We start from the raw sequence: 12,412 nt of genomic DNA on the forward strand, positions 1-12,412 counted from the left end.
ATCTTCGCCATATTTTTTGCTTTTGTGTGTAACAAAATGTCACGTACTTCCATGGGTATGATGCCAGAATGGGCAAAGGAGAGCATCTCCAGGAACACAAGCCACCTCGGAGTGGAGACAAGTAAGGTTTGTGAGCCAGTAGCGACCAACTATGGAAACCCTCAAGGGTAAGAAAAGCCCCTTTAGGGTGATGCAGCCGGAGGATGGAATAGATGAAGGGCTGCATGCGGGACTTCTTCAGCAATGCAGTAACCAGGATACCAGCAGAGCAGCAGCAGCAGAAGAAGAGAGTGGAAGGGGGAAAGAATTACGGAAAGCTGGGGAAGCATTCAGGGGACGGGAACAGGAAGGCAAGGAGCAAAAACAAGTAGGTAGAACTAGGCGCGTCGGGTTAGAGGAACGAACAAGAGCGTTGACATGAGGAGCACCATGAAGCATGTAATCTTATAGTGACAGTAATTGCTGGCTGTTCCAGGTAACGCACCATATGGTACGTCATTCGAATGGCGGGTGATATCTTGGACGTGGCGCCGGGACCTCACATCGTGGTCCTCTTGATGGAGGCAATGCAGAATCCAACCTGCGCAGCGATAGGACAGTGGGTTCGATCGAGGTGAGCCAAGATCCTGGCCGGCATACTCCTAACCAGCACGTGTCTTTTCTCTTTCCTTTAGGTACCACCTTTTTAAAAGCATACATGTACCCAACCCCTTATCCTTGCTACAGAAGTTCTGTGAGATGACCAGCAAATCTTTCATCCCCCCTTTTCCAGGAGGTCATTATAAGGCTGAAGGTATTTTCCACAATCCCTCCCTCCACCCAGGGTCTTGGTTCTAGCCCCCCAGCAAGATGTCAGGTTTCTTGTTCGGCTTGCTCTCTCCCCCTCTTGGTGTACCCTTCTCGCCACGTGGGGCTTATGGCGCACAGGATTCCTTACTCTCCATACCCCTCCCTTATTCCTATCTGCTCTCCTGGTCTTTACCTTGTTTTTGGGTTCATACATCTATCACGTATGTCTGCACTCTTGATTCTCTTCTCGCAGACAGAGGAAACTGAAGCTCTTGCTTTGACCAGCTGTCTATTCCCTCATTGTCTGGGGAGTTCAGGGGATTCTCTGCAGTCATTTAACTTGGATTGGGGCTTTGTGGTTCAGAACATGGGGGGAGTTGTGGTTTATTAGGTGAGCAGCCTGTTCTCTCTTCCTAGTTGCTTCCTTAATGACAATAAAAGGGTTTAAGCCTGGGGGAGGGGCTGGTTATGGGGCCAGCTTGCTTCCCTTTTCATTTGCTTTTCACGTTGGGTGCTTCCACTGTGGTTTAAAGGCAAAGTAAGTGTTTTATATGTACAAGCCCCTCGGCTGAATCTGTTCAAAGGGAGGGTGGGAGGTGTTCTACTTCCATTGTGGTTTGGATGATCCTGAATTGAGCCACACCTATTTATTTCCTTCTGGGAACTTTAGATGTTTGTTTGCCAATGAAGATTGCAGTGCATCATAGCATTACGTCTTCATGAAGGGTGCCAATCTTTACTCCTCTACCACAGTCTAAGCATATGATCTGAGTTCCCTAAATAGAATATTTTGAATCCTAAATACTACCAGAGGTAATTAATTATAAATCATGACATTACATATCTTTGAATCAGGAATTTGCTATTCAAAAATGTTTAAATCTATTCAATGCCGTACACATCTCTTATTAGTTGGGAATTTTGATTTGGTGTGGAGCGATCTCTTGAAATGCCTTTTTTTCAGAAAAATTAAAGCCTTCCTCGTTGGACCCTACTAATGTTTCACGTGGATAAGAGTGAGTTGCCACAACTGAGAGTTCCGATTTGTCCTGAAGATTTACAGTTTGGGTCACCTTTTGTACATAACTACATAGTCCAAGATCTTACGCTCATCGTTGTCAAGTTGTGTGTTTTCTTTTTTAGTTTGGATGTTCCAGAGGGTATTCAAGATTACAGATATTTTACATGATTGCCCTGGTAGAATCTATGTTCATTTCTGCCTTAAGAGTAGCAAACAGGAACGCGTTAAGACCTGTTGTATGCTGGTTGTCTATGCACAGAGTAGTGCCTATTCTGGACTGCACCCATAAGGATAGAGTGGACATTTATTTCCCTGATCATTCTTCAAGATGTTATGTTAAATGTCCTTTCAAGGGGCGCGGCAGCAATATATGGACTGAGGGCCTTGCCCTGGACATTGAGGTGCTATGGGGTTGCGCGGCTTGTTAATGCCCTATCCTGGACTAACTACTGTAAACCTGAGAGGCTGAAGCGCAAATCTGTCCTATGGTAATCACCAATGGATACCCTGTGTGTGTGTGTGTGTGTGTGTGCGTGTGTGTTTTTTCCTCTTCCTTTTCAAGGGAGGGGGCTTGGGGGAAGAGGGGTGCAAAGAAATATGTCACAAGTTTGACTAGCATTGCCATTTATTATACTGCCCTGAGTTGTTTTGTGACTGGAAAGTTAAATAAAGCTTATTAAAAAAATGTCCTTTCAAGAATGTTATCCTACCGGTTTTCTTTTTGTTTCTACTGTGGGAAACCAAAGGGTGTCTCACTTGCTAGTCCCCAGGCATCTCACTCTCAGGTGGATAGGGCACAGCCATTGCCTTTGGATCCCAGACCCTAAAGGTGGACCAGTGTGGGAGGATCACCTGGGTGATGGATCTTAGGGGTGAGAAGTGGTATTTTCCCCCCCCCTTTCCCGTGCCCATACCCCATCATATTGTATAGTATTCTCCAACATTCTAAACCCCCCCCTTTCTACACACACTGGGAAGAGGGGGACTGAGAGTAAAGAGGCTAACCCTTGCATATATCATTGGACATGTCCCGTTAATAAGGTCATGCAAAGTCAGGCACTCAACCTTAATCATATACATATGATACCGATTTAGCTCCCCCCACACGGATAAAAGGTGGAACATAGACAAACACTGTGTGCAAGGTGAGACATGAGAAGGAGCAGATCTTCCGGTGCAAAGGTGTACCTGTTGGAGCAGGAGGACCGATCAGAGCGAAGGGTAGGGAAACCTTGAAGATCCCTGCAGGCGGTTGTTGCCTCTGAAAAACTGTGAAGCATACGCATAGAAAGCAAAATCCCTGATGAGACGAAGCCTGCATTATGTTTCAAGGAGGCTAACGACCCTCCTGGGTGAACGGCAGAGTTGGGGAGGCGAGGTCAAGACTGGTATCAACCTTGACTCATGAATCAAAGCCGCAGAGACAAGAAAGGAATGCACACAACCAGTGAGTTAGCAAAAGAGACGAAAGGTCAGTTTGTGTCAAGGAAAGATTGAAGCCGCAACAGTGTATCTCACGATTGAAGGTTGCGACCGTGCTGATGAGACGTGAAAGAAAGCAAACGAGTAGTGAACTTCGAAGTTAGTGATAACTGCGAAGCCAGTGATAGAGTAGCAGAGTGGTCCGGTGAAAGGAAATAGCCCACTCGAAAGTTTCAGCTAAATGTTTGATGTCGTGTTATAAAGCGACAAAGTGAACGAACTCTGAAATGTGCAATGGTCAAGATTAATCGTGTTGAAAGGGGAAGTTAAAAGGCAATTGCTTTAAGGGAAATAGTTCTTTGAACTTTCTGATTGTGTTATGGAACAACCAAGACCAAGAGACACTGGGGCAAATAGCATAAGGGAGAGCTAAATTGAAAGTTGACGTGGTCCTGCAGAGGTCTATTAAAAAGGTCTTGCACATTAGAAAATCTTCGACATGTCCGAGCCCGACTGGGGGAGAACGGGAACAGGAAATAAGTTGGGGCAAGGGAACCGCTAGCGAATGTGAATAAAGCTTGGGGAAGGGAACTCCTGCAAGTGCTGCGATTGCGAGGTCCGAGCCTGGCTGAGGGACATCTACGTTGAATCAGGTACTTTATGTTGAGAGGTCCGAGCCTGACTGAACGTTTTTTGAACTTTTGGTGAACTGAAAATAAGTGACTTTAATGTGGAGGGCCAAACGGGCCTCAACCCACGTTTACCTGAGCCAGAGTGTGTCATCATGTCTACGGGGGCTGCCTTACTCTGTGCTGTCCAACTTGGGGAGGAGAGCTGACTCAGCCATCTTGATTCTTTGTTATAACAATGACTTTCCTTTCCATACACATTCCCCTTTGCACAATTTTTGTATAATCGATAGGGCAGGCATTAGGTTTTGTTAGTATAGGCCATTTTGATTTGACATAGACTGACTAGGACTGTGTTTTCTTTATTATTTGGCGGCAGAGACTCCTCCCATCCTAGCGATTGGGCAAAGTAGGAGTTTTTCCAAACTCCAAGAATGTAATAAATGTTTTGAAACTTGTATCTCTTGTCATTGTCCTACTTGTGATGCCATGCCTCACTTACACTTCACAGATTCTATAAGCATTGTAAAAAGGTGAGGTAACTAGACTTGCCCCATGCAGAAATATTTGTGTTTATTCGTTTTTATAATCCCCTGCATTCCAACAGTATTTTTTAAGTTGTTTTATGTAAGCATTGCTGTATTTATTCGTAGTGGCTGAAGTTTTTAAAGAAATGGAAAGCAGTGATGAGGACCAAGTTCAGATTAAACGTAGGAAGAAAACCGCGACAAATGAGCTTGAAGAATTGGAGAAAAGAACAGATGGTCCTGCAAAATGCAGAAAGAAGAAGCGGCCTGTGATTGAAGACTGTACAATCAGTGAACATGAGGAATTTCAACTCATGCACAGGATCAAGACTACCACTGTGAAGGGAAACCTCTGCATTTTTGAGAAGGCCAACCAAGAGTTTGAGGTATGCATGGTTAACTTTCCAAACACAGGCTTGTTATTTGAATTGTTTCATGATGTGCATCCCTGATATTACATATTTTGGACAATTCTTGAATATGTCCTATTTGCTTCTTGAGCCTGTTGAGCAAAGTTTTTTTTTTTTTAAACTTGCTTTGATGAATCCCAAGGTTTTGTCACTGCTTTAGATCGGGGAGCCTCTTTCTAATACCCCAGGGAGGTGAGGCCGCTAACTAATAGTCCCGCTGGGGGGGTACTCGGCGGGAGGATTTCATTGGGAGGGAGGACCCCATTGAGAGCAGTGACCTTTTCGGGAGAATGCAGTATCCTTTTGCCCCTTCCCTCAAAAACCTTCTTTTACCCTCCCACAAGATACCCCAATGTGCTTTTGCTATACGTCTCAGAAGGAAAATGTCCATAATTTATCCATTGGCAGTACTGGGAAGGGAAAGAGGACCAGTGCAATGAAGATAAATGCTCAGAACCCTAGACCACGCGGTCTAGTAGTTCGAATCTACTGATTGACACGTTGTGATTCAGAACAGGAGAGGGAATGGAACAATGGCGTCTTCTACCTCTCGGCACGCCCCAGGTGCTCGGCAGGCTATACGAAGGAGGTCAGACCAGAGAGAAATTCCACTCGCATTGGCGTGTAGATTTTTGAAGGGGCTTGTACTATTTTTAGACTGCTCGACTGAGCAGTGAGTGCCATCAGGAAATCTTTTTTTGTATTAAATATGATGCATGTACCGTCTTTTGAATCCTTTAGATGGCAGCAATGCACTGCGCCCAGCATTTCAATGCTATAGGTCTTGGAGAACGAAGTTTAGGTGGCAGATATTTCGGCTTGGCTTGTTTCCTCCAAAAAAACAGTAAGATTGATCTTCTACCATGTTGTTTCCTAAGAAGCCTCAACTTAAATACTTTCAGTGATGAATTTTACACTGACCCAAAACAGTCACGCCCCTGACCTTGATAAGTGTTCAGATAAGAAGCGTTGGACCTCTCTGATCTATTAGCATTGGCATGGTTAAGAAATTGTATTACTATAAAAAAAATATTATTCAACTGCATCACAGGGAAGAAGTAGTAATTCAGCCTTTTAGTTCAAAGTAACTGGATACATCATGAGTCATTGTTTGCATTGTGCATTTTTACATCGGAGGCTGTTGGAATTTGCTCTGTTGTATTATTTCTCTTTTCCCATATACAGCCCTCCTCCGTCTACCGAACTCGAGTGTGTAAAATGTGTTGGCTGCCGCTTTATTCACTCTTTAAGAAATGAGTCGGTTCAGTTCTGCCAAATAAAAATGGCGTCCTGGGAGGGATGCTTTTTATCACTATCCTTCTGGAAATACTTGAAACATATTTTAACGTTTGGTGTGCAATTTAAATAAAGAAATCGGGGCCCACTTCAGGAAGTGCAAAGTCCAGAAGCTGTCCTCGGCCACCATATGATACGTTATAATCCCAACATCCCTATTGATCTCTCGTATTTCCTCACATCCTGCTTCCTCTGTATATCTTAGCGCCGACACCCTCAGTGGGGTGGCACGGTGGCAGCCCTTGTGCCCCCCCCAGCTCTCATTCCACATTCCGACTCTCACTCCTGCCCAGCTACCCTCCTCCCAAATCAGCCCAACCCCCATCCACCCAAAGGATAGGCAGAGACCAGTAGGATGAGTGGGAGAAAAAATTGCCACAGCAAACTTTATTACACATAAAGTCAGGAGTTATCTTACAGGTGTTCTGTTCACGCTCAGGATTCTGCGCTGAGAGCAAGCAACTCCCCCCCACCCCCCCCTGCCCCTTCGGGTCCTTGGGGGACCCGACGCAGGCGCCCAGTCCCTTCCTCAGCAGTCCCTCCCTACCCTTTGGCCATTTCTTTGTTTTTCAATTTTCTTCCCAGTCCCTTCCTCAGCAGTCCCTCCCTACCCTTTGGCCATTTCTTTGTTTTGCAATTTTCTTTTCATTTTTCTTTCCCCAACGCTATTTAAGTGCAATTTTATTCCGTGCTTTACTTTCTTTCCATTCTCCATTTCCGCTTAGGCTCCTTCTAAAGGATGCGTTCCAGTCTCCTTTTCCCCTTTTGCTCCCTTACCCCTGGATTCCCTCTTCCCCGGGTTGGCTTATTAATCATTGTTAATTATCTCTCCCCAAACAGGTCTTCCTTCAACCCATCCTGCGAGGGAGCCCCTCTCCCCCCTTCCGCCAAGACCCTGATCTGCCCTAGCTCTCCCCGCCGCCTTAGTTGTCCCATCCCCTCCGGCCCCCATCGCGCCCTCCTGTTCTAGAGAGCCCCATCCATCAAGCGCTACCTATCCCCAGAGCCCAACATCATTCTTGTCCCCATCCTCTTCCCCTGCCTTTTGCTAAAGAGGGGTCCTCTCCAACTATCCCCCCTGCTCCTCCTGGCCCCTACCCCCCGCACTCCAAGGCCCCCCCATCCCCCAAGTTTCTTTTTGATCTCCTTAAGCTGCCAATCACGAAGGGCCCCCCTCTCTTGAACCCCCCCCTTAACATCCCCCAAATCCCAGGGGCCCCCCTTCCCCTCAGTTACCAACGTACTTGCCGGAGCCCCGTTTACAGTGCGAACTTTCAATTAACCCCCCCTTGCTGACTTCATTGTTGCTTTCCAATTTTCAGTTTCCAACGATGCACTTCCCATTTCCCCCACCCACTTTTGGAGTTGGAAAGGTCTTCCAAGCCCCCTAACCCTCCCCATTAACGTGGGCCTCCCCTGAGTCTAATACTCCTGGGCGCCGTTCTTAATAAGCTGATGGCTGTGCAGTTCCCCTTGTGGTATCCGCCAGTACTTTCTAACGGGAACACCAGGTAACATCCGCTGGGCTTGTCTGCAAGAGACCAGTCGCTGCGACCGGTGTCACCGCCATGACTCACAGCGGGCCACCGGCCGCAGTGAGTTCCCCCTCATGCACCTGGTCGCCTTAGTGCACGAATCCCCAGTTATACTCCCAACCTGTTCTTTTTACCCCCATTCATTCCGTCCGCAACAGACACGCAGGCCCTCCGGCTAGAACCGGTGGCGTGATGAATGGTGCTGCGGCCTTCCCTACTGGTGCTCCTCCTGACAGTTTGCTGCTTGTTCCGTACTCCATTGCAGGAGGGCCCCTGACCTGGCAGCGGCGTTCCGAAATGAGGCCTTCCTTTGACCGCTCCGTTCCGTTTCCTAGCGGAGGCCCCCAAGTGTTGGGGAGGGGGCGTTTCGGGCAAACTAACAGCCTTTCTTAATGGGTAAATCTATAGCATTCCACCCCCCTTCCTTGTGGGCCCTCATTTGTAAGCCTTTTGATTACTTCTGTTGTTGCATCTGTCTAAGCAATGTCTTAATGACTATTGATTTGATAGACTGATTTACCCATGTCATATCCTTTCCGTATGCTAGGAATCCTGTCCAATTCTTCCACCCCCCCTCCCTGTGTCCGCTCTACCCTCGCCCACTCCCTCTTCCCTTGCAACCCCCCCTGTCACCGTGCGCGTAATCAGCCCCTCCTAGTGCCCCCTCCCTTTGCCCCCCTTCACACGCCCGCCAGAGCACCCCTCTCCTGCAAGAGAGAGAGGGGGATCCGGCTTGCGCACCCTACCTTCCCCCTAGCTTAACCTGCGCTGTTGGCCATCCCACTTCTAAAGCCCGTGGCGGAGGTTGCGCCTGTGCCGCTCCATCACTTGCCCCTCCCAGAACGGGGGGGGTTTGCCCTTGCACCCAGCCCAAAATGCTCTGTTTTAACCGCAGCTAGTCATGCAAAACCTTGCGCCACTACGCTCTCATGGGCATCTGTAGGCGTACCCAAGTTGCCAATTGTTCTAACCAAACGCTCTCTTCCTGTATCTGTTGTTGGTTAATCTTACTCCTTGAACCCTGTGAACATTGTAAAAACTCCCAATCTTAAGGGACACTGGTAAGTAGCAAAAAAGCGAGATTGTGCAGTGAACGTCCTTGGTGAATCCTTAGAGAGAGAAACGATTTTATATGTACAAACGCCAAACACGCACCGGCCCCTTGCGGTCTTTGGCCGGGCGTTGCCCCCAGGTTTGAATGTACATTCTATTGTAGGCAAACATCAGACTCTACATCTGCCCCACTTTCCTCCACTCTTTTATGCTTTTGTGCTTGTGGACGATCCTGGCGCAGCACAAGGGCGCTCACACTGCAGCTGGATATCTTGCCTGGCGTATCCCCGCCTACCCATGTAAAACCTTTGTGCGCCTTGCCCGACGTGCTGCTTAACCGCCCGTACAAGCCCGCACTCTCTCCGCCTAAATGTGCCACATTCCAGCCCACACTTCGACAATCCAACAGATCGAGCATTTAAAACTGTATCCAGCATTCCACCTGCGTGGTAATCCAATCCTTCCACACCTCATTTGCGCCTTGAAACACTTGTGTATATGCGCGTTATAAATTCCCCACCGCGTCAAAACATGCGGTGTTCACTAGCAACCATTGCTTCCTCCTGCCGCAGCTGGCACCTGCGAACCCCATAGCTGCCTCACCTGTATTTAATCCCCATGCCTGTTATCAACCCTCGCCTAAAACCTAATGTTACAAGCCGAGCCGGGACCCCGTCCATAACTCCATCGCGATTTATATTTAATGGCCGTGCTCCCTGATCTATGCGCTCAACAGTTTCAAACCCATTTGCGATGCGCCCGCAGTCGGTCCCCATGCAGCCCGTTTTTTGTTTTTTTTTTGCGCCCCCCCCCCGCCACATCTATAAAGATGACAAAATTGATGGCTGCGAGCTCTGCTGAAAGTGACGAAACCCAAAAGCAGCTACTATTTTTTGGCTACTAGCTGTTTGCATAATACCTTTCCTTTAAATTGCTCATTTTTACTGACCAACGCTCCACCTCTCCATGCTAAGTGCAACTGCCATGCTGCGTTTTTGACTAAGTGCTTGTTAAGTACATTGGATCTGCAATGCCAACGAAGGGTATTGGCGAATGAACACAAAGCCTACTTTGAACACCCCGCTGGACGCAAATACCCACCTTTACCCACTAAACCTTATGACATTGGTAATCTTAGCCTTGCAAATCCATATAAACAGCACGATCCCTTTGTATGAAATCCCACCCCCCCCTATGCAACAAAACATTTGAAACGCGACCATCCCACTGTAGATTGAAAGCAAATTAACCCTAATGGTCGGCGCTGTGGCCACTGCCACCATGCCCCTTGGGTATCCAAACCTCCCCCCCACTCCGGCCAGAAGCGCACCAACGGACCCCAGCGCTCAACCGTCCTGCCTTTTGCCTTGTAGCCCCTTAGCGGGCCTTATCGCTGCTGTACTACTGTTGCATGTGATGCAAAACCCCTTCCCCCACCCCATGAGGGGTGACGCATTTCCCTTTGTGTACCCCACCTATGCGCAAGTTCATCTACAGCAAAATTCACCCCTTCACCTTAGCGCGCGCCAAAACTTAACCTCCGCCCGCACTGAATTAAAACTTCGAAAACACAACCAGTGCCCAGTGCCCAGAGCACAGAAATATGACAACAATGATGACGCACCCTGCGCCATGTCACTCCTCCATTCCTGCATATTAACAGTTTACTTTTCGCACAGCAACAAGCCTACCCCACGCATTTCACTTCGTGTACCCACCTATGCGCAAGTTCATCAACATCAAATTCACCACCCCATAGCGCACGCCACAACTTAACCCACGCCCGCACTGAATTCAAACCACCCTTCAAACCTCCACCCATGCACCCCCCGTTGAGCGCGAACGCCTACTCAGGGCCAGTCTGGCAGTAAAGCGACTGCCTCCTGGTAACCGCCAACCTGGCCACCATTCTTTAATAATAACCTTGCAACCCCCCCCCCCCTCCCCTCCCCAAGAGCCAAGTATCCATCCACACCCGATGGCCACGTTACCCTCCTGAAACACTGTCTGCATGCAATATGGTTGTTACCCATCCCTTCCTTCTATGACCCCTCTGCTGGGATTTAAGTTTGCCTTCCGAGCCCCCCACCCTCCCAATCATACCTTCAAACGTAACTCCGCGATACAGTACCTGAATATGGCAACCCATTAAACATGCATTAACTCTAGTCCCAATGCCCCAAACCACTGCCTTGCCACGTGGCTAACTACTATTGTTGCACCGCCCACCCCCAGGTAAACATGCGGGCAGGCACAATATCCCTAACTCCGACCCTTCCACCAACCCAGAAAGCCCCTTCACACCGTTTCAACATGTGGCGACCCATAACCGCTCACCCAACAACCACTTGTGTTTGAATGAGTTATGCCGTGGCCGGCAAGCAAATCACTTTACCCCAAAAGCGATGCCACCCGCCCACAAAGCCATTCGCAAATGACTCATTCTGCCCACTAGATATGCAACAATCTTTAATCACAAACGCCTTGCCCCTGCGTGGACCCACTGACCAAATGCCCAACCAATGGTGTTACAAACCTGGAAAACGAGACCAGCCCGCACTCTGACTCCATTGCCACCATCTGGTATTAGAGCACGAATTAAACGCCTTCCAGGCTCGGCAAGAACGCTACTACCTCTCTTTACCCTATAAACATGCAAACATTTAATAAACCTTGCCTTGCAACCCCTTCTCCCCAGCACGATCCCAGATGTTACACTTCCTCTCCCCCCTTTTGCAATCAAACATTTCACCGCGACCAACCCGCTGCCCGTGGTTGTGTCAGCAAATTAACATTAACGAATCACTACCCAAGCATCCATTAATGCGCCTTGCAGAGTGCCTCTTTTCCCCCAGAGCGATCCAATGCGTTAAAACATCCCCCCACCATTCAATTCACCAAACCATATTCAACCTGCACTGCCCCCGAGCATGCGGCGGCAAGGGCGTCCTTCCATACAGCCCAATCCAGAATCAGAAAAGGCAGCCTTGCAACCATACGTGGGCCTACTCCTGTGTCCTACCTTACTCGAACCCCTGGAGCCCCCAGCGGCACCCTGGCGCAAACCTTTAGTCCGCAGCCCCCCGTGGCACCACAGCCATCTGGCCACTCATTTCCCGCACCATGGTTGTTCCCCTCCCCGATTGGAGCGTGGTATTACTCTTCACTGAACAACCAACCCCTCCTGCACTCTGTACCTTGCACCATAGTTCGCCCTCTATAACTTAGGAGCTTCGTGCCTGCCTATTAACCCTCTGTCCCCATTTCTATGTGCAGACCCTTGTACCCATCCTGTGCCTTCCTGATGCATCCATTATCAAATACCTGCATTTAAAAGGGACCCCCATTTCGTCTTTGCCACCCATACTCCTTCCTGCTAACGGCACCCTTAAAACCATCATGTTTCCTCCTCTCCACTTGATGGCGGCACTCCTCCATTTGTACTGCCGTACCCGTGATACCTTCCTCCTGGGCGTCGTGCCCCAGTGCGCTTGTTGGCATGCAATTGAAAACCAGCGCATCCCTACTAGGCGCTGCCTCTTAGCTGAGAATTATAGAAAACTAATTTTAAACCTCCCATGCATTTCTTTATTTATACTTGTATAACCGACACATACCTCAGTAAGACATGTTTGTTAAACAATTGTTTTCCCACAAGACCTGCCAACGACCCACACTGTCATACCCAGCCAAACATTGGAAATGCTGTGCGTGCACATTTCGAAAATAA

The 12,412-nt window shown here is 48.4% G+C and overlaps 1 protein-coding gene across 3 annotated transcripts in view; it reads left to right on the top strand.

Annotated features, from left to right (window-relative positions):
* The window catches only part of TERF2IP (TERF2 interacting protein), a 125,044-nt gene that overhangs the window by 63,295 nt on the left and 49,337 nt on the right, over positions 1 to 12,412 (top strand). For all 3 annotated transcript variants that reach the window (XM_069644180.1, XM_069644178.1, XM_069644181.1), the window contains exon 2: positions 4,515 to 4,774. In XM_069644180.1, the coding sequence (XP_069500281.1) occupies positions 4,535 to 4,774 (240 nt within the window). In that variant the 5' untranslated portion in view covers positions 4,515 to 4,534. The remainder of the gene's footprint in view (positions 1 to 4,514; positions 4,775 to 12,412) is intronic.

The sequence above is a fragment of the Ambystoma mexicanum genome, chromosome 2p, assembly GCF_040938575.1.
Source record: "Ambystoma mexicanum isolate Mex_15411 chromosome 2p, UKY_AmexF1_1, whole genome shotgun sequence".
Classification (NCBI taxonomy): domain Eukaryota; kingdom Metazoa; phylum Chordata; class Amphibia; order Caudata; family Ambystomatidae; genus Ambystoma; species Ambystoma mexicanum.